Here is a 26,977-nt window from a genome sequence, read left to right on the forward strand (position 1 = left end):
TGGCGGCGAACCCCCCCGGCCCCCGAGGATCGCTCAGGCGGTGCGGGCGGGGCGCCCCGGAGCGGAGTGGTGGTGTGTGTGTGGAGGAGGGGGTAGGGGGCGGTGTATGTGGGGGGGGGGGGGGGGGGGAGGAGCGGCTGCAGCCCCGGTGCCGCATTCGCGGCGCTTCGTGGCATCCCGGGGCTGTGTCCCTGTTCTTGTGCCGGCCCCGATGGCAGTGGTAAATAGAGGTGTGGGTTGGAGTTCGGTTTGCACCTCCTGCGGGTAACAGTGCTGAACGCGGTCGTGACAGCTTGAACATGGAAAAACCTCGTTGGGTTTCCCGTGTCGCCGAGTGAGGTGCCAGGGCAGCCTGCTTTTGAGGCGTCTGCCAGCTCTGCTGCAGGATCTGGATGGAGCCATAGAGCCATTAAGGCTGAAACAGCTTTCTGACACCATCACAGAATCACTGAGGTTGGAAAAGACTACAAGATCATCCAGTCCAGCCATCCACCTATCACCAATAGTTCGCACTGAACCATGTCCTTCAACACAACATCCAAACGTTCCTTGAAGACCTCCAGGGCTGGTGACTCCACCACCTCCCTGGGCAGCCCATTTCAGTGCCTGACCACTCTCTCAGACAAGTAGTATTTCCTAACGTCCAGCTTGAATCTCCCCTGGCACAGCTTAAAGCCATTCCCTCCAGTCCTATCACCAGTTACGAGATAAGAGGCTGACCCCCAGCTCACTACAATTTCCCTTCAGGCAGTTATAGAGAGCAATAAGGTCTCCCCTGAGCCTCCTCTTCACCAGCAGCACCCAGCAGCCCACCCCTGCTGACCATGTACACTTGTGTGGCATTATCACTTCCTTTGTCTGGTTTTGCATTCATCTGTATACCCACAAGGTGGATTTCTGTGGAATAGCCCACATTACCTTCCTGCTGTTAAGTGCTTTTGGGTCAGTGTTCTGCAATCCTGTGCTTGGCTGCAGAAAGCAGTAACCTGTTGTTGGAATGCCACAGTTATTGGCAGCTCATAAAGATTGGGAAGGAGTTTGTGTCTGAACTAATTGGATTTTTAATATCTGTTTTGGAAGGCAAGTTTGTTTTTGTTTTTGATTTTGATTGTGTTGGAAAGGTTTGGGGCCATGTTCACAATACTTTTGTTTGTGTTATGGTAACACATCATGGCCAAATCAAGTGCTGTATAAACAAATATCTGTGGAGAGCTTTGTTATAGGGCTTGAAACACAGCAGTGCTGTGTGATGCCCACTGCAGGTGAATGAGTGAGAAGAAATAAAGAATGCGTGAGGGATAGAGGTTCTGCCTGCGCACGGCTGTGGGAGAGCTCAGCAGATTACAGGGGGGATGAAGGAAGTCCAGGTGCCTGTACCTTTTTAATCCTTGATCAACGTAATAGCTTGGAGCAAGCAGAGGTTAGCTCCCTCCTGCAGATGTGCTTAATTCTGTTGTAATGAGTGGGTTTATTGAGGTCAGTGTGAATATTCAGGGCAGTAAAATGAAGTGTGCTGTGTTTACTTTGAGCAGTCCTCGCACCTCTTGGCTGTGTTGGGATGCATTGGTTCTCCTTGATAGCTACTTACTTTTGTTTTTGTCTTGAAGTTGGTATGGTTAATTACCAAGACAAATGTACTTGGCAGTTCAAGTCACCATCTTCTGTCCTGTTTTGCATGCATGTTTGTGCATGTCCATGTGCATGGTGATGGCAGGTTTGCCTGGCTTTTTGCTAGGCTGGTTGCCTGACATTGCTGTCACCATGATGAATTTGTTTCATGCGGCATTGATTGCATTCTTTACCTGTTTATTAATAACTCTCTCTTAGTGAAAAATGACAATTTTACTTTCTTAATGAAGGCTTTTAGCACAGTGTTGCAATAGTATTTTTTTTCATTTGCAAAGCAGAAAGTTGAGCTTGGATAAAGTTTAAAGGTTAGTTATTGCTCCCTAAGTTTTGTGTTCAGCTCTTATCTGATATGAGCTTAAATGATAACGTTAGATGTGTTCGAGTTAAAGAACGGAACACATAGATCCTTTTCCAGTGTTTTGTATCATGCAAATGTGGCCCAAAACGTCTTCTAGTAGAAAAAAACCCCAAGCAGACAAGCATGGATTTATTTGCTGAAGAAGTATTAGCTTTTTAGAAGTGTTCTCTGACTTTTCAGACAGCATGGATTTACAGAGAGGAGATTGCCTCCCACGCCAAGACTGATGGCTGAAGAGGAGCAGAATTTGGCGCAGCTCCCATAGCATCCTCATGGACAAGCTGCTGATGCATTCTCAGGATAAGTGCATTGAAAACTGGTGGAGCATACAGGCTAAGAGGGTTGTGATGGGCAGCATGACATTCTGCTGCAGGACAGTCATGGTGTTCCACCCTGGGGGCTGGTACTGAATCCTCTGGTGTTTAATATCATCAGAAGTGGCACAGGTGATGGATAGAGAAAGTCTGTAGGTGGTACAGAATGAGGAGGGAGGTTCACAGAGCTGTGCTGCCTCAGCCTGGAGAGATGAGCCAAGAGGAGCCTTGTGAATTCAGCAGAGGGAATTGCCAGAATTTTTCTTCCTGACAGCAGTTGAGCGCTTGGGTAGGTTGTGTATATGCAGGAGTTGACGTGATCCTGGGCAGCTGTATCTGGCCCAGATCTTGTTCAGGTTCATTGTGATCTCCTGCAGTGCCTTCCACCCCACCTACTCTATGGTTTTGTTGGATTTACAACAGGCTTAGAAGGCAGAAATACTTGGTGTTTGATCACTTTATGATGAGTTGAAATGCATTTCAGAAGCCTCTAACAAATGAGCAGAATGTTATTAACAGAGCGAACATTGCTGACCATTTGTGTTTAGTAACAGATTTGCTTATTCACCATCTACACAAAGAAAGGTGTGAATATCTAAATGTGTGTGTTCTGACAGTTGAACATTTGTGCAACTCTGGATACAGTATTTTGTTTTCTTCTCCCTGCTGTGTCAATCCTTTTTTTCCCCAGCTCCAAGTATTAAATGGAAGAGGCCATTAGTGATAAAATTATAATAATCAGATTTGTTATAATACGTTGGGTATTTCAAATAGAAGCCATGATGTAGCAGAAAGGAACCTCTGCTATGGATATGTGATAACCTGCATTTGAGTGGCTTTAGAAGAGGTATTGCAATGCTTAACTAATGACTTTTGGAGTGAAAGATTCTGTATGTGTGAAAAATATTAGGCATAAAAATTACTGTTCATGTGAAAATATGAAATCCTTTTAGAAGGCTTCTGCCGATGTCATGGATGGCAGCCTCTCTGTGCTTACTGGTGACAAATCTGAGGAATAACATAATTTAAATTCTACTGAAAATGCAGAAAAAATGCATTAATATGTGGTAAACACTGACAGGGAAAGGAATGGTTTATTCTTAACATTTCTGAACTGCTTTGTTTGAGCATAAGTTACATTGATTTAGAAGCAGATGTTCATTTGGCAGACTTCAGTGGTTCATTTTTTGGAGCTGTTATAGACTGAGAGCATACATGATAAAGAAATAGTCATTTCATAGATGTTTTTTTGACAGATTCTTTTAGCGCCCACATGTATCCTAAGATGCTCCGGGGACAGAACTGGTACCAGCTGGATGGCTAGGGAACTGATTTTATTGTCCCAACACAAGACAGAGGTGAAAACCCCTCACCAGCTGCTGGGCTTCCTACCAAAAGCAGTTTGGTTTGGGTGCATATTTTTGGTCCTACAAACTGTTATCACAGACCTGTCTCAGGGTAAAGATCTCAGGGTCTTGATTTTGAGGAGGTTCAATGTTATCTCCAGGCTGCATCTCATGGCTGAAAGGTGTGGGAAAGCTTAAGGCAGCTGCAAGTAAAGTGATCTTGCAGAAACATTTTGCGTACAAGCAGAGGAAGGTTTGTGGCTCCATCTTTGATTTGTTGCAGCAGCTATTATTATAAAGCTATTATAAAACTATTATTATAAATCTGACCTTCATCTTCACTCCCATGGTCCTCATAGGTCACTTCCCTACACGGATTTTCTTGAGCAGTGCGCTACTGTTAACTGTTAAAATCTTTTCTGCATCTGCTTTGCCTCTTCTTAAACAGGCTTTCATATGAAGGCAGCATTTTGTTTTCTGTTTGCAATTTCATTCCCTAGGTTAGCTGTGAACCGTTTACCAGTGTTGTACGTGTGAAAGAAGATGATGTTGATAGGACTGTGTTTTGGTGAAGGTGTTAAGTGAATCTTTGATTCATTATTTAAGCAATATGTTGTACTTCAGAAATCAGTTTAATAGCTTTGCTCAAATAGGGATTTTTTCCCAGATTATGGAATTTGCCTGAATACCAGCCTTATCAGTGCTGCTGAGAGTCACTGACTATTCCACCAACTTAGTACGTTACTTTTTATTTTTTTCATTACTCATGCAAGGGTACGTTAATAGAGATATTCTTTCAAGTCCTTTAATGAAATAAATACAGATTAGTTATTTATCTTTTGTGTTTTTTTGGGGGGGGAGGGGGGAGGGGGCAGGGACAGGGGTCTTATCTGGAAATCTAAAGTGTCATTTTCACTTTACAAAGAACACAATTGAAGACACTGAAGAAGAGATGTTTGTGACTCCAGAAGCATGAGATGAAATAACTTCCAAAGTCCGTGTATGAGAGAGTGTTCTTGGATCCACATTACAAGTCCCACTGCAGGAAAAAGCAAATGAAAAATTTCAGATCTAGGGAATATTATAGAAAATTGAGAGCCTCCCTTTGGTCAGGTCTGTCTGTCTTTTCCAACCATTTTCCGTCTGTATTCTCTGTGGCTTTGAGAGGAGTAGTTTGGAAGTGAAGCGAAGTAGTACTCTACAAATGCACACATAGTAACACAAAGTCATTCTTTCTTTCTGTGTACTTGTGGAGGATGGCACCAAGGCGCCTGTGGAAATGGTATGGAAAGCCTCAGGCACCTCTGTGATGACAGGACTTTTAAGGAGGAAGAGCTCCGTTTGATGTCACCAGTTCATTTTCCAGTTAAAATTTCCAGTTCCTGTTTCTGCAAAAATTCTAGAGAGGTACAGATAAGTAGAACACAGGGTTTCCTTTGCAGTGGTTCACCGCATGCTTTTTGACCATTTGTCAATAGGTACTGTGTTTATTTGTTACTGGAGTTGGTCATCATTGATGTAAAAAAAAATCTGTATTGATTGTTTCCAGACATTAAGTGACTTTTGGTTTTTACTGGGAATGTATTTGATGCTCAGTGGCAGTAGAGAACTGTTGTTCTTTGCAGTCTGAATTCCGCGCCAGTTGAGATGAGTTTGTGGTACTTCCTGAAAATGAAGTTTTTAATGAAGGCTTTGCGATGCCATAATAAAAAACTGGAAGGAAAGAGGTAGCTTTTCTTTTTGCTCTCTCTCCCCCTGGGGTTGGTATTAGAAATTCTAATGTTTCTGTCCTTTAGTAAAAGTTTTGGAATGTGAATATTTGTAAGCCTTTACATATGATTTTGCTGTTAATGTCTGCAGTGCTTTCTCACTTCAGTCTGCATGGAAAGTACCACATATAGGAGATTACTTATATGTGGTATCATTTGTGACTGCTGTAATATCCTTGTGAAAATTCAGTGTTTTAAGTACTTATATATAATGCTGTTGCTTTTTTTTTCAAACATAGAAATACTTAGGTAAAGCATCAGGCTTACTGCAGAATTTGATGAAACAACTGTATACCCTGGTAGGGGAGCTCCTTCATTATCCCAACATGCAGTTGTTCGTGTAGCTGAGACGATCACAGAGATGACTTATGGAAGTATTCTGATACGTTCCCTGAACTATGAGCAATAGGAAATGAAAAGCATGGGAAGAGACTTTGTTGCCTTCAAACAAAATCAGCATTTTTATTCCCAGAATTTTCCAGCTCTAAAATTATTGATGATTTGAATTATCAACTGAAAGTTATTTTGTAGGTTAAACTGAAGGTCAAATATTACTTATTTTTATATATATATATATAAAAAGAAAACACCAAACACCAACCCAAACACCAACCAAAGCAAAAAAGCACATAGGTATAGTGTGTGCCAGCAAGCTGCTTTAGGGATACTGCAGTGCAGTGTGGCTCCTGGCCATGAAGGGTGGCTGTACAGACAGGATGGTATGGGACTGACTTTGGCAATTCTGTATTTCTAGCCCACAGCTACTGAGCCCCAGTAGTTGGCTGAAGTAAAATTGGTGCAAAATATTGTACCTTCTTTGTGATTTAAATACTTCATCTTAACAAAAATTTATGTCTCAGCTCACCTTTCCCAGTGTGTCATCTGTTTTATTACTTTACAAAATATGGTAGAAGTTGATTTTATTTCTGTGATGCATCTTTGTACTGCATCTGGACAATCTTCATTTTAGGATCTCATTCAATTCTTTTTATCATTTCTCTGTAAATCGAGTACCTTTAGGCCAGAGGTTTTGTAATTCCTCAGCTGACAGGTATGCTGCCTTTATTAAGGTCACTGCATCCTTTATACCTTCTGAAAAATATTTTACAGTTCTGTGTTCTGATCATCCAGACAGGGAACAATTGATCCAGCATTGCGTAACAGCACTGCATTTACAGCCATGTGTTACAAACACTTGTCTCAGGGTAGTGTGTCAGAACAGCGTGTGTGCTTGATTGCTGGTCTGTATTTGTATTCATTTGCTAAGTAATACTGCTCAATTTTTAATAACTGTGGTCCCATTGGGTGCAAAAAAAGATTGGGCATAAAATGACACTTTGTAGTGACTACTATCACTGTTTTCATCACTTAAATTTACTGAAAAACCATTCTGCATCCCAAACTTCTCAAAAATGTGAGGCTTGGTGCATCCGGCTTGCCTGTGTCCTCTGTTCCAAGACTCAGGCCTGTTTTTAGTTGTCAGTCTGTAACACCAAGCTGTGTTATTCAGCTGTTTGCTGCTTCCCTTCCCCCCTTTTTCTGTATATATTACTGTGTTCCATTCCTGCTGCCACAGGGACTGTTTGCACTAGAAATGAAGGCAGTGTTTGTCCAAATTACTCTAAAACTATGTGCTTGAAGAGATTTCAGTGTAATGTTTATACAGATGAGAGATAGCATTAATTTGTTTTGAGCTCTCTGTAGCATGGCAGAAAAAAGCTTTTGAAATAGAAGGTAAAAAAGTGCTATCTGCATCAAAAAGAAGCATAGGGGTTGCCCTTGGGAATGAGCACATTTGAGGGTATTTCTTCTGCTTATTTTTCCTTTGTAATCATTCAGAATTGCTTTCTCCATGTTCTAAACTACTGTAGAAAGATTTGTTTGTCTGCGAGCAAACACTGTACTACAAGATCGTGCCAGTGGGATGGATGCATATGTATCAATATAAAGACAGGAGAGCGTGTTAAGGTATTCCTTCAGTGGATTCTTCTGCCGTGTTTACACTCCTCTAAATGGGAAATTCTACTGTAGTTTGAACTATGCAAAGTTCTGAACAGAAACCTCTGCTAGGAAACACCAGGAGGTTTCCTTCATTCATTTAGCACACTGATTTCCCCATTCATTTCTCAGTAGCCTTCTGTAGCTTGAAGTTCTTCTGCAGGGTAGTTGAGCAACTGCTGCAGCACTATATGAATCCTGAGTAAGAGATGAAGAAAATGTTGGTTGTATCTGATGTAAGTGTTCAGCTTGCTGGCCATGTGCTCTGTTTTTCAGTTTATTCTTAACAAGTACTGCAAAGTGGAAGAGTTCTTATGTCTAATCATTGAAGTGTTTGGTAAACTCAGGATATTGCTAACAAAAACAGGCTTGGTTTGGTGTTCAAATTTCCTGCTGATCTCAGAACTGGTTTTTATTGGCCTTGCTGTTGTTCAGGTCTCCGGGTTCTGTGCTGCAGCTTTCCCAAGCTTGCATTTCCCCTTCCTGCTCCCTAGCCATGGCTGGACTGCAGCTCTGGGCATCTGTGGGGACAGCTGACATGACTGGCAATGAATGGGATGGGTCCAGGAAATCATCAGCATCTGTGCAGAAAAGAATTAAAAATGCGATTTTTATTTTGTAACAGCTGCAGCAAGAGACAACAGAAATAAATCAGTTCCTTCTCTTTCAGTCTCAGACTTTCAATCAGTTCTTGTTTAGGATCCAGCTCCCGAGGGCTGGCAGTGGTGGAGGATTGAGAAGTGCTTCGCCCTTGCTGTATTTCCTTTTTCTAGCTTATGTTAGTTCTAAATGTTGATAATTCTAGGAGTGACTCTTGTCCCACTGTGTCACTTGTTGCACGTTCCAGTTCCTTTTCCCTCATTGCCTGCCCCTCTTAAGAAGCTTTTCTCACAGGTTTCCCTCCAAGGAAGGCTATAGAAGTACACCTTTAGTGACCAGTGCTGCAGATGAGGGCTTAGACATCAGAGACTGAAAGGTTCAGAGCTGTGTAAATATGTTATTTCGTCCATTTGTGAGGATGAAAATCTTCCTCAATGGAAGAAGAGATGATTGTATATTGCATTTTAATTAAGGAGTGGCATGTTGTAGTGACTGTTTCTTTAGGGTAAAATGTTCATAAAGTCACTTCAGACTCATCTTTTACTGTATTGTGAGATAGGAGGGTGTCAGCTGAGGAGCAGGCACATCCATTGAGACCTAATATGTATTGTTGAAATTGACAGGTGTGAAAGCAGGATGGCTGGGAACAGCCTTGTGTTGCCCATTGTCCTGTGGGGCCAGAGGGCTCCCACCCACTGCATATCAACCCTACTGCTCATGGATGAAGCGTCGATGATTGTCACTGGCTGCCACGATGGCCAAATATGTCTCTGGGACATTGCTCCAGATTTAGAGGTAAGATGCTGTATGTGTAACTTGAGTTCAGATTGTGTCTGAGGTTTTTATTCTTGTTATCAAAGTGATTTTACTGTTCAGTATTGCAGCATCCCCTCTGGTCATTTTGTACTCGTTCATCTGTCCTTTCTTCATCACTTCACATGATGGGTCTTGGATGTCACGCCATTTACTTCCGGTAGCAGATATTTCACAATAGAAAGAGAAGTGTTTGCTCTTGAATTCTGTTACTGCTCCTTCAGTAATTTATCTTAAATAATTATTTCCTCTTTTTCTGAAGCTCTTCTAAGCTGTTTTCAAGTGCAGCTGCTCTGTAAAAAACAGATCGGAGCATTTTTTAAGGTCATTACTTGATTAATCTGCTGATTTCCATGAAAACTGAAAGACAAAAGAAGTCTAGTAGCAAAGATAAAAGCTATATTTACAATAATTAATCTTTATATTACAGATTAGTGTCTGCCCTGGAGTTGAAATCTGCAAGTGTCTATTTGAATTTTATCTTGTAATTTGCCTTGGTTCAAGGAGACTTAATGTCTTGGAATAGAGTGGAGAAACAATTGTTTTTTGTAAAAGGCAGTTTGGTTCAGGAAGGAGTTGTACTGAATACCTAAAATTCTCAATATCTGAGTTATCCCCATAAGTTGTTTGCTTTGTATGTTTAAAAAATAAAGAAGGAGGGGTCAGTAGAAAATAACTATTATCTTCTAGAAAGGACAAATAAAAGTAACTTTTTCTTTTTCTTTTTTCTTTCTTTATTTTTAAATCAATGAATACAATGTATATAAATTTAAAAAATAGATGTATAGGGCTGTGACGTGTACTCTACTGGGGGAAACTTGCTGCAGTATAACAAATTTTTTGAGTTGGGTCAAATTCAATCTATCATTCAAAATCACTGTTATTATACAAAGTAAGTTTTTACACAAATTTGTATTACGTTATTGGGTAGAAGTGTTTGTTTTTTTGGTTTTTTTTCCATGTAACATAGCACGTCCTGTGCAAATGCTTTCTAGGTTGTATGTCCACAACTGTGCTAATAAAATGCATATGTATAGGGTAGCCATATATTTATATAATATGTAAAACAGAAATCTGCAATATGCTTATACTAATTAAGTAGCACTCTTATTTTTCTCTCACATTTTGTTTTCCCTATTCTAGATTAACCCCAGAGCTCTGCTGTTTGGTCACACAGCCTCAATCACTTGTTTATCAAAGGCCTCTGCTTCCAGTGAGAAGCAGTACATAGTGAGCGCATCAGAGAGTGGGTGAGTTCTCTGAGCATTTATTAATATGCAGATCTGTTAAATAATGGAAGTTTCGAATAGAGATCAGGTTGCTTGCACCTACATCTTCTCATTCCAGCATCCTCATTCACAGTGCTTTTTACTTAGTTCGCTGCCTATAGATATTCCAAACGATGGGACTTCTCCACTGAGGTGCAGGTACTGAATGTGGTCATAATTTGAGGTTCATGGCATGACTGAGTGCTAAGGGGTGAAGAAGAGAGCCTGAGCATAATGATAGCTTTGGAGATAAGGGGAGCCCTGCTGAGACAGCTCCCTGCTTTCCCTCAGAGCTGCTCAAGGCCAGATAGCTACTTATCAGGGTTGGCCATGAGCAGCTAAACCCCATGTGGAGAGGGTGCAGTCACTGTGCCCTTGTATTCACTTTCCTATCCTGGCCAACTGTGGGACAGTACGTTCTGGATATCAGCAAGAAGGCCATAGTTTGTTATTCTGACAGAGCGACTCTGGAAGGCCAGAGGTTTCAAGTAGTTGACGAAACTGCTCTTGTCAGCAGGAATCTAGAACAGCTTTCTAAGAAGAGAGATGAGTGTTGCAGTCAAAATGAATAGCCTTGGTTTGTTGACTTGCATTAGCTAAGATGGGGTTATCTTTCACCTCTATTTCTTACTTCCTGCCTGCATAAGTGCAGTTGAAGAAGTATAGCTTAGTTATATATCTAAACAAATAAAATAATTTCTTTTTATCCAGGGAATATGTTTAAACAATCTTTTAACCTGATGTATAATCAATGAATGTGCAGATGTTATAGTTATGAAATATACCAGAGAGTTTGGCTATGCAGTTATTATACCAAAACAGAACAGATAGAATGCTTACCTGTATTCTGGGCTGGCTATGAAACTCCAGAGCAGTGGATCTCCAGAAGATATCCTTCCCTACTGGTAGTCAGCTCTTAAATGGGTCTAGAAGTGGAGCCAGGCTCCACCCCTTCTAGCAGCACAGTTGAATTGCCTTCACCTGTGCTCCCATAGCTGACTCAGTGCTCGCCTCAGGTGATCAATCAGAGGTTCAGGCCATGATTCAGCAGTTCCCATACACCTGAACACTGTGAACGTAGTTTATCAAAACTTAGAATTTCCACCTTGTAGTGATTTTAGTACTAAGTAGTCTTTTGGGGGGGGGGGGGGGGGAGGCTAGAGCAAGAACAAAAAAGTTTTCTTTGTGAAATGATATATCTGATACAAAGGGGAAAAGTTGCTGACAGATTTTGTTCTGAATGAATTTAGGCATAAAATTTTGAAAGTCAAAGTATAGGTGAAAAATTCTGTACATAGGGGTAAATGTTTTTTTTTTTTAGCTCTCTGAAATCTGAATTAATTCCTAGGGGTAACTGTAATATTTTCTTATTGGACAAGTCAGAAAAATACTTTCTGATGCTCCTTTTTGTTGGTTCTTCGATTTCAAGTTGGGTCTTAGATCTGCTGGAGAGTTCCAGGTGATGCTTCCACCTGTCATCTGGTTGGAACCTCTGAAAAACCTTCAGAGTTCACTGCTGTGTGATAAAGTTCTGGTTTTCTGTAATACATTTTTTCTTCCTCACAAATGTGGAAAAGGCCAGCTAATCTTCAGATATCTGATGGGTTGCAGTCGATGTACACAAATGACTTGAAATATTTGTGAGAGAAATTAGAAATTCTCAGTTGCATAGTTGCATTTACTTCATATTGATTGTTTATGATGTACTGTATTTTATTCATTTCCTTTTGTCTTCATAGAGAAGAACAGTCTGCACAGGTTCAGATAGCACTGGATACTCAAGTAGATTTTGTGGTTTCTTTGTCTAAATGCAATTCATACAGTCAATAATAAGCATTTAATTTATCCCTATTTAAATAATTCTTAAATCCTTGGAAGACTGAAATACTTTGGATATAGTAATCTGTCTTTTGTATTTTAGGGAGATGTGTCTGTGGGATGTGAATGATGGCAGATGCATAGAGTTTACTAAGCTAGCCTGCACACACACTGGCATTCAGGTTGGTATTTGTGTATGATTTGGTGATCCTATTCTGCATTGTACAGCATGGATAACTATAGCCAAGTTCTTGAAACGGGAATGAGAACGTTCACTTTATCAGTAAGTGCCCTGCATTTGGAAATAGGAAATAACAGCAGGTGGGAGCCTCTGCAAAAGGTCCTTCATCACAATCCAGCAGCAATTTTTGAGTATGTAGCCACTAGAATGTATTTATGTAATAGTGATCTTGGTTAAAAATGAAATGGTTAGTGTCTTGCATGGAGTGTAACTTCTGTATTGTGTTAATGTCCACTTAGTTCTACCAGTTTATGGTTGGGACTCAGCGTGAAGGGAGACTGTTATGCCATGGACATTATCCAGAAATTCTTGTTGTGGATGCTACCAGCCTTGAAGTTCTTTATTCTCTATTATCAAAGATATCACCTGATTGGATCAGCTCCATGACTATCATTAAATCCAACAGAACACAAGGTAAAGTTTTTTGTTGCTTTTATTGTGGCTTTGCCTTCCTGCAAGGGAATACATTTGCTTCAGCTTTTCCAAGTGTCCAGAATATTGCTTCTTGCTTCTTTCTGCCACATGGGGGATGAAGGTGATCTTGGGCAGTACCAAGCACTAACTTTCTGTAAAAGTAACAGATATGTAGTTATTTCTATCTCTGAAAATACAGCAGGAGAAGACTTGATAACATTGTGAGTATTCTTTCTGTTGCTGTTACATCAGATGAGAGTCTTAGTTCTGGCCAAATTTAAATGCTTTTCATGAGCTGAGCATAAAATATAGCTAAATCAACTCAACAAGTTGCTCGCCTGGTAAATTGATAAGTTGATTCACGTTCTTAAGGAGTTCCTATGGAAGACAGGAAAAATCTTATTTTTTTTAAATTTTTTTTTAATTTTTTTTTTTTTTTTTTTAAGTAAAAGCACATTCTACTAGAGTGAAGAGTGGTAACCTGCTTTCAGTGAGAGTTGTGAGAGTTAGGAGAGCACTGTGATAGTAAGAGCCTGAAAACTGGCACGAGACTGGAGGAAGAGATGCAAGCACTCTAAATGCTAAGGCTGTCATCTACATAACTAATGTGATGTGTGGTATACATTGGGATCATTTGGCACGTGAGAAATTGTCAAAATCACAAGATATGTACATGCCATAAGTATTTCTTTTGATTAGTAGCTTTATAAAAAGCACTGGCATAACATTTTCAAAGCTATTATTACAGAAAATACATTTAAAATCCTGGTGTGGGAATGCTAAATCACTGTCCCCACAACATCAAAGTTACTGGAATAACTGGAAGTGAATTCTGATTTTAAGTGTTGTCGGGACTGATTTTACTTCTTGTTTTGTAATCATTTTTATATTTTGTAATCAAGAATTTGCCCCTTGGCTTGATGGAATTTTGCTCTACACTTGACTTTCCTGGTAGAAACAGGAATTTCTAGATTTGGCACTGGATGTGGATTTGGAGTGTGTGGTTTTCTGCTCTTCTCCTCATCACCCTCTATGTATTTCAAGCTCTACATAATCATTAGGAGTGCTTGCTTCTCCATCATAAGACTTGCACTGATTCAGTGCTTTCACATTTGTGTGCATGTGCTTCTGGCATGCTGTTTTGCAAAATAATCTTTTGATTCTGAAGCAAATGTTGCAAAATGGTTTTGCTAAACTTCAGTGTTGAAGTATTGTCAGATGTGTTTGTACTCAGATGCACACAATGTGTAACAAAACAAAGACCTTCTTGTACTTACCAGCTTATTTTTTGTTTTTTTTCTCCAGAGGATACTGTTGTAGCAGTTTCAGTGACTGGCATCCTCAAAGTATGGATAATAACATCTGAAGTTAATCGCATGCAGGTGAGCAAAGGCTTTTGTATTACTGGTATGTCCCAAAAGTCTTAAAGGGTGTAGTATTGTCAGCTTTTGATAACCAGAATTTTTTTCTGGGACTCTGTTCTGATGAAGATATAAATAAGAAGTGAGATATGAAGGTATCTGAAAGACTTACTGACCAGAGAGCATAATACTTCCCAGTATTCATTATTAATTATCTACAGCTCAGTCTTATTGGTAATTTCTGCTTCCTATGTACTGATCAGTAAAACTCTTAAAGGAGATTTAACAAACATTTCTTGTGAATGATCTATTTAGAGAAACATCTTTAATTAAAGACCTACATTATTATACTTGTTTAGCAACTATGGAAAAAATAACATTATGACACATAAATAAACTAGTTCCATTTTTATATTTTAGGAGCGTTTATATCAGGAAAGCAACCAAGTCTGAATTAGCTTGGAAGACCAGTGTAATGGAATTACTTGCTTATAGTCCTGTCAGACATTAGTAGTGTTTTTTGTTTTAAAATTTTGAGATTAATGAAACCATTTCCTATCAAGGCATTTCTGAAAACACTTGTCATGTAACTAATCACAGTTTAGCTAATATCGCATTTAACAGTTATATTAAGAAAGTAAAACAGTGAGCAGTGAAGAGTATATAAGTAAGAAACAAAGACATAACTAACAGGCGTTTATCACAACATAGGCTGTTTGCAATAGTGAGAACCTTGAAAGAAAGAGCTAAGCTAAATCTGCTTAGTTTCAGCTGGCTGACGAGAAGCCAGGTAATTCATCGAGGATGATCACACTAAATAGCACAGCTAATCTGTCCAGCTGAGGATGAGGAGTTCACTAGGTTTAAGTCACAATGGAGAATGCTGCATGCTCTTGCAGATCTGAAGAGGAGTAATAGAAGGCTTGGTTTCTCCTTAGAAATCTGCCATCTGGCATCTAATGAAATTGCCTAGTCCCTTTTACATCATGTTTTCTGTCATGTTCTAAGTTCATTTTTAACTAGGAAAAAAATCAGCTGGGTGTCATCTTGTTATCTGATTGCCATATGCATGTTTTCCCTGTGAAGAGACTGCCAGTTTCAGGGGCTGATTACTGTCGCACTGTCAGAGCATTTCAGTGGTTTGTCCTGTAGGACAGCATGTTTTTTCCTCATTTTTGTAAGATGGGGAAATGTAAATTCAGGAAGATAGTGTTATGCTGAAGAGATCTGTAACAGAGTAAGGAATTGTAATCTGGGACTTGTGAGCACTTGTTTCTGTTTTAACTGCATGGCTGTCCTAATAGTCTCTGCCTCTGGTCTTGTTAAGGTTGTTTTTTTGTTGTTTTATTAATGGAAGCCTGCACTGTTCTAGTTGATTCAATCAGGCGTTTATAACCAGCCTGGTAAGAGTGCTCAAACATACACCAGATGGCATGATTCTGTGGCTGGAGCTGCACAGACCCAAGAAAACAGGAGGCCATGGCCAGAGTTGGCAGGTGGGGAGTTGCAGCAGTGTCCCACCTTCCTGCAAGATGTCCTGTTTCTCATCACTTCCTTCTGCTCCTCTTTGTATATGCTGCTCACATCTGCAGGCTTGACTTCTTAATCACAGAGCTGAGATTTGAAATAGATTTTAGCAATAGAAGTATCAAAATGAAGCCTAAGTACTTGTTTCAGTTAGGATTCACAGAAATGCTGACCAGCTCATAATTTTAGCCAGATTGAAACCATCAGTAAATGCCTTTTTTGAAGTTGTTAGTACGTAATAAAACTTGGTTTAGTTGCATTTTATTTAAAACTGTATGTGTGAAGTTAATGTTACTCTTTTTTGTTTTTGTTTTTTTTAGGATACAACACCAGTATTTGAAGAGGAGTCAAAACCTATTTATTGTCAAAACTGTCAAAGCATTTCTTTCTGTGCATTTACCCAGCGGTCGTTGTTGGTAGTGTGCTCTAAATATTGGAGGGTAAGGAAGGCAGCTGAACAAAAGCTATCTTATTCTCAGTGCAGTAGCTGATGTAATTAAATTGCCAGTAAGACAATCAGAGCAAGTTGTTCTCAACCCTTTTAGTATATCTCTGTTGAAACCTAAATTCATTGCTGCATAGACATTTTAATCTGTGATTAGCTGATGATAGACTTTTCTGTTTCTTCTCAGGTTTTTGATGCTGGAGATTATTCCCTTTTATGCTCAGTCCCAAGTGAGAATGAACAGACCTGGACTGGTGGTGACTTTGTGTCAGCTGATAAAGTGATCGTGTGGACAGAAGATGGTCAAAGTTTCATATATAAATTACCAGCCAGGTACTCAACAATGAAGCACTGCTTTTTTTTTTTTTTTTTCTTAGATGAACACATGGGAAATTTTGAATAAACACTGTGTATCTTTGGCTTGTATTATGTTACAAGATCATGTGGAAGTTATGAGAGCTATTATTTCATGAACATACCTGAAAGTACATGTCCCCTAAATATGTCACATCAAAGCAAGGATCTGTGAATGAGGTTGTTTCAGCCAAGGTTGCCCTACTGTTTTTTAGTATTTTAATAACTCTTTCACTTCTTTATGGTAGCTGTTGGAGAATGTGTAATGGCAAGGAGTGTGTTTTGCATATTTAAACAAGTCAAAATATCATTTAAATATTTCTTTAAGCAGTGATTATAGCACTGGTCTGCAATGTATTGTTTTGACAATTGAAAAATATAACGTTTTAGGGCTTGGGTGTTGTTTTTGCTTAAGAACCTAGCATTTCATGTGGTTAGCTAATGATTCAACAGTCAATCTTGTAACAAGGAATTTTAATCTTTTCTTTTTGTTCTTAAACTCAGCTGTCTTCCAGCCAGTGACTTATTTCGTAGAGATGTGGGGAAAGCAGTAGAAAACTTAATTCCTCCTTTATTGTACAGTGTACTAGACAGAGCAGATAAACAGGTAAAATATGTTTCTTTTGTATTTTCCTTTGTGGATAACACTCCGTTAGAGTGTTGAAATATGCATATGTCATGACATTTTTTTTTCTCTTTACAATGTAGACCTTCAGGATGGATGCCATTTCCCTGCTGTTTTGTTTTGTATTTGTTTTGGTTCTTATTAGTTCTCAAATAAATGCAGAAATGAATCTGTGGTCAAATGAATCTTCAGTTCTTATATGCTAAGAGTTTGTCATTCATCTGTGTGTGGTGTTGTGATTCTGAATTGAAAAGCTTAGATTTTTCCAGCATGAAGAAATGCCAGTTCTGGCTAAAAGTCTTGTTGAACTGTGCTTTGTTTTCGCATTGCATTGTGAACTGCATCTGCTATAATCTAATATATTTCTAGATTGTTATGTGATATGCCTAATCATGTATTCTGCTGTAAATATAAATAATTGTCTGATTTACAAATACTGTCATTACTGAACTACTGTAGGAATCCTTTTTTAATCTTAACTATTTAAGCGGTTGCCAAATTTGAGCATATATTTTAGACAAAAATATATATTTATGATATATATGTATTTTAGATCTTTTTCTTTCCCTTAGAACTGGTTTGTTTTATAACTAACCACAGTTTCCATCTGATTCATATTGCTATATTTGTCCTTCCTACTAGAAAAATGATAAAGCATATAGCAGTTGGTTTTTGTTCTGCTTTCTAAAATACACAGTGGACTCTGAGGGAAAAGTAAATATTCAGATTTGTGCATAGATTGCGTGTGTCTGAAGTTTTTCAAATTTATTTTCTTTTCACCAGTTACTAATATGTCCCCCAGTCACCCGATTCTTCTATGGACATAGGGAGTTTTTCTCTAATCTGCTGATTCAAGGAGACTCTTCAGGGAGGCTGTGCATTTGGAGTGTACCTGATACGCTGGAGCAAGACTGTACAAAAGGTAGGTGTAACTAAGTTTTTTTGCTAGGTCTGTTTATGAGTATCTCTTTTTTGTGTGTGTTTTGTTGCTGGATAAAGCACTGCTGCTTTTCCTACAAATGCATGAAGCTTTTCTGTTGTACTCCTTCCTTTAATTGCTAGCCTCTTGTTAGAGCTGTAGTAACTTGAAGTTTTTAATATATCATCAAAATCTTATGCTGGACATCTTTCAGTTATTACTTTTTAATTGCTTTTCCCCCCCAAATTCCAGCTGTGATGTCTGGAAGTGCCATGTGCTGTCTGCCTATGTAATAACTTCTTGTAGCTTAAATCATATGCTTTCCCGTTTTCTCATGTATTGCTTCCTTGTGTAGCTTCCCTCGGGTAGCCAGTGAATTGATCTCCAAAGTGTATCTTTTACTTTTAACAAGATGTTGTAACACAGTAAAAGTTGTAACTTTGAAATCTCTTAATAAAGGCATTCCTGTTTTGGTTCTTCAACTATTTTTTTTTCTTTCTGTTTTAACAGGACTGCAAGCAACAACTTCAATATCCCTCCAGGAAGCTTTTGATAAACTTACTCCTCGCCCAGCTGGAATTATAGACCAACTAAGCTTAATACCAAACATCAAGGAACCACTGAAGGTTACAGCCAGTGTGTACATTCCAGCCCATGGGCGGCTGGTTTGTGGTCGGGAAGATGGAAGCATTGTTATTGTGCCAGCAACCCAAACTGCTATAGTTCAGCTTTTGCAAGGAGAGCATATGCTTAGGAGAGGTATGCTAATCAGCTTTTGAAAAGCACAACTGCGTTACAGTGTGTGCTTATCTCTTATTACATACATTGAAATATGAAAATACTCTTGCAAAGAGAGCAGTAAAGAGAGGAATCATATAGCTATATTCTTCATAACTCTGATGTTACGTTATGATGAGGAAGCTAGGTAATGAATTAATTGTGGACAGTGTAAATGTATTTTTGAAGGAGGGTTCCTTCACTGGAGGAGTTCACATGTTTCTCCTGGGTTTCTGAGGTGCCATAGCACAGATAGGCAGTACATTCAGCTGAGTACTGAGGTGTCTGTGAAGATCTCTTCAGAAAAATAACACATTTAAATGAGAATTTCTCCTAGTATATAGTGTAGTTAGTGGATGTGATGCACTGTCCTGCTGTTGTACTTTTTAATGCCAGATAATGTTGCTTTTGTACTCTCATAAAACTTCAGAAAAAGTATTTGAGTCCAGGATTTTTTGCAAATGCTGGCAACTGGAAATGATGTGTGAATGTTTTTCAAGTGTACAAGTGTGTGTGTTTATATATATATATGAGGTTGTCAGTTATATCATATCATTTATACAGATGATTATTTTTAAATGTGAGTTACTGTGAGTTACTGTGTCCAGTTCTGGGCTCCCCAGTACAAAAAAGACAGGGATCTCTTGGAAAGAGTCCAGCGGAGAGCCACAAAGATGGTGAAGGGCCTGGAGCATCTCCCCTATGAGGAAAGGCTAAGTGAGCTGGGTCTGTTTAGCCTTGAGAAGAGAAGACTGAGAGGGGACCTGATCCAGGTCTATAAATATCTAAGGTGTGGGGGGCAAAGTGGCGAGGCCAGACTCTTTTCAGCAGTGTGCGGAGACAGGACAAGGGGAAATGGCCAGAAGCTGGAGCATAGGAAGTTCCGCACCAATGTGCGCAAGAACTTCTTTACAGTGAGGGTGACGGAGCACTGGAACAGGCTGCCCAGGGAGGTTGTGGAGTCTCCTTCTCTGGAGATATTCAAGACCCGCCTGGACGCCTACCTGTGCGACCTGGTGTAGGGATCCTGCTTTGGCAGGGGGGTTGGACTCGATGATCTCTGGAGGTCCCTTCCAACCCCTACGATTCTGTGATTCTGTGATTCTGTGATTCTGAGTTGTTTTAAGTTGATGTGTTATTCTGCAAATGACTGTTGGTGATACTTACACTCATATAAAGTACAGAAGTGCTTCTATGTTTTCTATGTAAGATTTGCAGTTGTTGCTAGAAAGCATAATTATAGTAAGAAAGTTCAACTATGTCATACATACATTGCATGGAATACTTGACTCTGGTATTTACTTACTGACTTCCTTTTGTTAAATTGCCAACTAAAAAGGTAGTTTTCAAAACCTATTTTTCATTGGTTGAAAGGTTACAGTGATGGTGGTTTTAAAGTGATCTCTTTGATCTCAGTAGACAGACTCATTGTTCCTGCAGTATGTTCACAAAAGTTGTTTTTCTTCTAAATTTAAATTTGTCACTTGTGCCTGTTCTGCTCAGGCTCTGCTGTGGCTAGTGCTAAATAAGATTTTGCAGGTTTTTTTTATACTGCTCTCATTTGATTATATCTCTAGATAAATCAATGTTTGAGTGGGAAAAGCTTGGTATTTTTTTTTCTTTTTCCAGATCTTTGTGGAGTGTGGTGGTTTCGTTTGTTTTGTATTTTTGTTTCTGATGGGATTATTTTAGGAGGTAGGCTGTCTTAAGACAGCTGAAAATTGTGAGATCATACAGCCAGTGGAGTCATCAAGTCCATGTGAAGTTAAAACAAAAAGCAATACTATGAATCTTTTAAAGCAAGGCAAAGCAAATTCTTTAAAAACATCTGGCAAAAATGTAAGATATGTATTTCTTTTTTAATCACAGGCAATTCTCTGTTTTGTTTATTGTTCTATCAAAATTAAAAACTTTTTTTTTTTTTCCTTCTTTTCCACTTTTCTCATCCCCTGACCCTGACTTTATCCCATTTCTCAGGTTGGCCACCTCACCGGACTCTCAGAGGTCATCGAAACAAAATTACTTGCTTACTGTATCCTCATCAGGTTTCTTCTCGTTATGATCAAAGGTATTTGATCTCAGGTGGTGTGGATTTCTCAGTCATCATATGGGATATATTTTCTGGAGAGATGAAACACATCTTCTGTGTACATGGTGGAGAAATTACACAGCTTCTAGTTCCACCAGAAAACTGTAGTGTAAGTTTTAAATAATATGTTCTGATAACCTGTCATACACTTTCCATAAATGCTACAGCCTCTTAAATCCGTCTTAAAAACGTGAATGCAGTATGAAATACCAAAGCTCTAGATCTGAGCTCAACTATGACCCTTACAGGCATTTAAAAATAACGTGATCGTTCTGTTCATTTTGGTTGTGTTCACATCATGATTTAGCTATAGAAATGACTAAAAATAGAAAAAATAGAAAACATGGCTAGCTAAAGAAATGATTGGCTTTATATGATGTATACAGCATTAACAGTGAGAGAGCATTTCTACCACATGAAGTGAACTTATTTCTCTGATGATGTTTGAGGCTAAGGCAAGCCACACTAAGTTAGCGTGTAGATTTTGAATGAAATTTTATTTTTCATAACTTGGATGGGCAGAAAGAATTTAATGCATGTAATGACATTGATTTACTTCAAAATCAGAGTTTCTCTTTTTTTGTTAAAGACAATTTCTTTGCTTTTTGTTTCCTTATTTTTTTCTTCCCTTCTTGTTTTCTTTCTCTTTTTGAACATTCTTCTGCTTTGTTGTCCTCACTTTCATTCCTGTGTTTCTCTAACACATTTCTTGTACCTGTGCACTGCCTCTCTCTGCTACGATGCTGATATTCCTTGGATGTACCTTTGAAAACATTTGTGACTCAACACGTTAATCTAAACTAAATGTAGATGTAAAGTTTTGAATTTAAACTGAAATATTAACACATACTCCAAGTCTAGGAAGAGTTGGAAGAAAATATAAAGGTATTAAAATTCTTTACAGAATAGTTCTTTCGGAGTGACTTCACCTGTTGGAGTATTCATAAACGTGTGCCAGGGACCCGAATGTTCTGTCTCATGGATCACAGTGCCTGGCCTTTCTTTTTTTTTTTCCTTGTTTTAGTAAGGATCATACATCAGTGTTAGGTAAAATATTTCAGCCTGTAGAGTAAAAAAAAACCAATTATATAAATGTGATGAGGTTGAGAGTAAGTATTCAGTATTTTATTTTGTCAGATGACTAGGTCTTTTTTTTTTTCAGATAAATAAACAAATTCACAGCTGCTTCCTATTCAGATTTTAAATGTTTGTAAAACACTGATAGAAAATAATTAGCCTTTTGTGGAAAATTGAAAAGTTTCTGATGGTAAGCAAGAGCAAGAGCAAACAAATATATAACTGAGTGGCTGCACTAAACAGTTTTTGGTTCAGTGCATAATGTTTTTTCAAGGTAGTGATACTCCTCAGCCCTGCAGAGATGGCAGGCTAATCTAATAGCTTTTTGACTTTACAAGTGTGTTTGCTTCTGGAGAGTTTGGTCCAGTGGGATTCTGTTCCTAGTGATGACAGCAAGTTCTGCTGTATATTTATGTCCTTGTATTTTTCTTATAAAATGTGTTATTAATCATTATGCTTGATCCAGTGGAGATGAGAGTATTAAAAGCAAACTGTCTCCATTAGGATTAATCTGTCTTTTTTTGTTTCTTTTAAAGGCAAGAGTACAGCACTGTATTTGCTCTGTGGCCAGTGATCACTCTGTAGGTCTTCTTAGTCTGCGTGAGAAAAAATGCATCATGCTGGCATCCCGCCACCTCTTTCCTATTCAAGTGATCAAGTGGAGGCCTTCTGATGACTACCTGGTAGTGGGATGCTCTGATGGTTCCGTGTATGTCTGGCAAATGGATACTGGTATGGTTACAGTCAGATGTTGTTTAATCAATTTTCTTAATAATGTTTGGTAATCTGTGTAAGTTGCATCTGAGAGAAGTGTTAGTTTTTTTCACACTGTCTCTCCCTCCCTATGTTCTCAAAGTTTGTAGATTAAATAAACCTTTGTTAAATATGTATTTCAGTATTTAAAATGACTTGCTTAGTTTTGGAGAAGCGAACTTGCTTTGGCCTTCTTCTTCATGCTTGCTTTCCCACTTGTCAGTTTGTCAGCATGTGTGCTTCCTCAGTTTGCCTGAAAGTTTGGTGTAGAAGTACAGCACCTTAAATATCATTAGTATCTTCCCCTGTAAAGTGAAGGATGGTGCTAAATTCTGTTTGTTTGTCTGGAGTTTGTCTTCCTTTCTTATTAAAGGGGCTAATCTTCCCTTTAGAAGACAGTGATTAAGACAGATTAACAGAATGGGTAGCAAGGTATGGAATTGTAAGCTTGAGTGTAAGAAATGTCTTTGTTGAAAGGGAGGAAGTGAGGAAAAAAAACGTATGTGCTGTATGAAACTACCTTCTAATGCTTAAATTCACTTAAAGAAACAAATCCCAAACCTACGATGATACCTGAATATTATCTTCAGCTTAAAGTGAAATAATCCTTCCACTACTTGAAGGGAGCATATAAACCGGAGGGGGAATGGCTGTTTATGAGGGTGGATAGTGATAGGACAAGGGGGAATGGTTTTAAACTGAGACAGGGGAGGTTTAAGTTAGATATTAGGAGGAAGTTTTTCACCCAGAAGGTGGTAAGGCACTGGAAAGGTTGCCCAAGGAGGTTGTGGATGCCCCATCCCTGCAGGCTTTCAAGGCCAGGCTGGATGTGGCTCTGGGCAGCCTGGTCTGGTGGCTGGCGACCCTGCACACAGCAGGGGGTTGGAACTGGGTGAGCATTGTGGTCTTTTGCAACCCAGGCCATTCTGTGCTTCTATGAAATCGAGATGAGAATTTCAGTCCTCCTTGCATCAGAGAGTTGAAACTGGGTAATCTTTAAGATCTTTTCCAACCAAAGCCACATCATGATTTTTTGTTTGTTTGTTTCTGAAACTTTAGGAAACAAAAAGGAATCTGAGATCCATCATGGGATGTTTAAGCCATGATAGTAGGAGGATGGGAGTGGGAAAACAAAGACCTGACAGCAAGATTCTGCTCTATGTTGGGCCCATGCAGTGTCCAGTGTGTGTAGTACAGGATCACACTGTTTTTTTTTAAAACTTGTTTTGATCTTTGTTAGTATTTTTTTTGCACACTTTAACCTCTTAGAAATTTGGGGAAATCCCATTCTTTCAGCTGTTAACACCTCTGAAAATTCTACACATTGCATCCCATTGTATTGTGATTTTTGGGGCATTCTGCATTGTTCTTGCTTAACCTGGTGTTTTTCACGGTGCTTGAAGGTGCTCTGGACAGATGTGTGATGGGAATAACAGCAGTTGAAATCCTGAATGCCTGTGATGAGGCACTGCCTGCAGCTGTGGACTCCCTGAGCCACCCTGCTGTCAACCTGAAGCAGGCCATGACGCGACGCAGCCTGGCTGCCCTGAAGAATGTGGCACACCAGAAGCTGCAGACCTTGGCCACTAACCTGCTGGCTTCTGAGGCATCTGACAAAGTAAGCTGTGTTCCACTTGGTCTACTTCCAGTGCAGCATCTGAACCAGTCTTCATTGTTTTAATTGAAAGAATGTTATCCAAGCCACTCTGATATTTTAATAGAAAGACCTAAAGTTGATCTGCCTGGCCTTGGTTGGGTTCTGCATTGATAGGATCATTAAGGTTTGAAAAGACTTAAGTTAATTTATCTGGCCTATCTTTATAACTTGAAAACTTTTTATAATTTCTTTTCTAATCATGGCTCATGAAAGAAATTAAAATATTTTTACATAACCTGATATTGGCCTTTTGAAATGGAAAATACCATTCTTCTTGTGAAGTGTGGGTCTACGTAATTGTCATGTCAGTGTGTGTTTAATTTGTTAATATCTCAGTGTCTGTTAAGAAGAAAAAAGATTATGAGTTCACATGCTTCTGTAAATATTTTCTTTGGTATTGCATATGAGAGGATATTTTAGGTATTTTTCACAGAATCATAGAATCACAGAATTGCCAGGGTTGGAAGGGACCTCAAGGATCACGAATCTCCAATCCCCCTGCCACACGCAGGGCCACCAACCATCACACCTAATGCTAGACCAGGCTGCCCAGGGCCCCATCCAGTCTGACCTTGAACACCTCCAGGGACGGGGCATCCACAGCCTCCCTGGGCAGCCTGTTCCAGTACCTCACCACTCTCTCTGTAAAGAATTTCCCCCTGACATCCAACCTAAATCTCCCTTCCCTCAGCTTAAAACCATTTCCCCTTGTCCTGCTGTCACTCACCTTTTCAAAGAGTTGATTCCCCTCCTGTTTGTAGGCTCCCTTTAGGTACTGAAAGGCTGCAATGAGGTCACCCCGCAGCCTTCTTTTCTCCAGGCTGAACAAGCCCAGCTCTTTCAGCCTGTGCTCATGGGGGAGGTGCTCCAGTCCCCTGATCATCTTTGTGGCTCTCCTCTGGACCCTCTCTAACAGCTCCCTGTCTTTCTTGTACTGGGGGCTCCAGACCTGGACACAGCACTGCAGGTGGGGCCTCACAAGAGCAGAGTAGAGGGGAACAATCACCTCTCTGTCCCTGCTGATTTTTTTTTTTTTTTAAATCAAGACAAGCAAGAGAATATTCTGATGAGAATTCAGAACCCTGTGATATCTATGTTTTTATTACTTCAGTCTTCTTCATGCCTGGGATTAAAATCTCCAGACAAGAGAGTAGTGTTAGATTTCACTTGTGACCATATTAAATCCTTTAGCAGGAACAGTTTTTTTCCAGACTGTAGGGGAAAACATTTATGTCCGCAGAAGCAAATGTAAGAAGCTAAAGGTTGATGGAGGGGTAATGTGTGCTGAAAGAACAGCTGGGGTTTCTCTTGCTGATCTTTGCTCGTTAAGGATTTCTCTCACTACTCTTCTGTACAGAAGTTAAGGACCTTTCTGAGGGAAATCTACCAGGAATCACCTTTCTGACTACAGCTGCCAGGATGTAGCTAGATGAAAGAGAAGGGCTTTGTTTATTGGGTTTGTTTATTGGAATAGGAAGATAAAGCATGGACAGGCATTGGTTTATAATAAGCAGAACGGTCATTATAGCTAGGAAAGCTATGATTCTTGAGATATTACTCCTTTCCTCTTGCTAGGAAAGCTATGATTCTTGAGATGTTTTATTTCACTGATACAGACATTTAGGGATCATAATGATGAATTTGTTAAATTGAGATCATCACAATCCAAATATTGTTTTCTTTATTTTTGGTTTGGTTTTGTGTGAGAGCAAATTTCATTATATTAGAAGGAATATCCAGAAAACTGGAAAAATAGCCTCGGAGTTTTATACTAGAGAAGTATGTAAGAAGCTGTCCCTGATCTGAACAGTTTGCTCTGCTTTGAGCAGAGATTGGGATTAGAGGATCTTTAACTTCAGCATTGCTGTGACTGTCCCTTATATCTGTAAAATCAATAAATAAAGATATTCTGATTCCAGTGTGCTGCAGTTCATCATCTTTCCCTTTATAGTAGACTTTAAAGATGTTGAATTTGATTAGCCTGTTAATGCAGTGCCACTCAAAAATGTTACTGGAGTCCTAGAGAAAAAAGGTTCCATTTTTCTTTTTGTTTTTCTCTTCACTAGAAGTGCTGGTAATGTTCTAGTAGGCTGAGTTTTGACCACCAGGGAGCAGCAGAGACCTGCTTCCAGTTTCAGATGTTTTGTTTTGTTTTACTTTTTTCTCATATCTTCTATTCTACTTGGAAAAGAGCTGTCACTTATAGAGGGCATTCTTTAGAACAATGTGTGCTCAGATTTGTGCACAGTATTCCTTTTGAATTCAGTATGACTGTCAGCCTCATTTAATTATTAATGTTGTGCTTTTGCATGCATATGTTTGTGTTTTGTGTGCAGGATACACTAACATGAAGGTACTGCTACCTGCAGAGAAATGGTGCATAGCACTGCAAAATGTGCTCTGTCCCACAGGGCAATGAGGATTAATAATCAAAGGAGTTTGATTATTTTACTTCTAATTTTATAGTTTACATCATTACCAGAGACCTTGTGTAAAAAGTTTCCTACATTACATTCAAATAAATTAACTAGGTTTTTGTGATGAATAAGGAACATGTTAATAAATCAATGAATTTTAGAACAGGATTTATAATTATGTATTGACATTTAATTATTTCTCTTCGGGTTCCAATTACCTGTTACTTGCTTCTTATGGAAAGATTATTTAATAAGCATGGTATGTGTGTTCTCGGGATTTACCCGAGAAAAGCAGGAACTCTTGTCCTAGCACTGATTAAAACCTTCTTCAAGGCAACAAGTTGTCTTTTGGTGGAGGCAAAAAAGAAGAGTATAAATTTTAAGAGAAGGCTGGTCTTTGGTGCATGC

General features: G+C 39.2%; 1 protein-coding gene across 2 annotated transcripts in view; it reads left to right on the forward strand.

Annotated features, from left to right (window-relative positions):
* WDR7 (WD repeat domain 7) overlaps positions 1-26,977 on the forward strand; it is a 114,796-nt gene that overhangs the window by 825 nt on the left and 86,994 nt on the right. Inside the window, exons 1-14 of one of the 2 annotated variants that reach the window (XM_090132347.1) lie at positions 5,096-5,374; positions 8,638-8,809; positions 9,971-10,077; positions 12,017-12,095; positions 12,394-12,568; positions 13,874-13,950; positions 15,777-15,896; positions 16,089-16,234; positions 16,760-16,862; positions 17,664-17,802; positions 18,310-18,558; positions 20,554-20,774; positions 22,279-22,474; positions 23,899-24,113. In XM_090132347.1, the coding sequence (XP_089988473.1) occupies positions 5,295-5,374; positions 8,638-8,809; positions 9,971-10,077; positions 12,017-12,095; positions 12,394-12,568; positions 13,874-13,950; positions 15,777-15,896; positions 16,089-16,234; positions 16,760-16,862; positions 17,664-17,802; positions 18,310-18,558; positions 20,554-20,774; positions 22,279-22,474; positions 23,899-24,113 (2,079 nt within the window). In that variant the 5' untranslated portion in view covers positions 5,096-5,294. Of the gene's footprint in view, positions 1-5,095; positions 5,375-8,637; positions 8,810-9,970; positions 10,078-12,016; positions 12,096-12,393; positions 12,569-13,873; positions 13,951-15,776; positions 15,897-16,088; positions 16,235-16,759; positions 16,863-17,663; positions 17,803-18,309; positions 18,559-20,553; positions 20,775-22,278; positions 22,475-23,898; positions 24,114-26,977 lie in introns of those variants that run through there. The other variant, XM_090132346.1, reaches the window with a different exon arrangement.

This window comes from Phasianus colchicus, chromosome Z (assembly GCF_987193195.1).
Source record: "Phasianus colchicus chromosome Z, bPhaCol1.hap1.1, whole genome shotgun sequence".
Lineage (NCBI taxonomy): Eukaryota > Metazoa > Chordata > Aves > Galliformes > Phasianidae > Phasianus > Phasianus colchicus.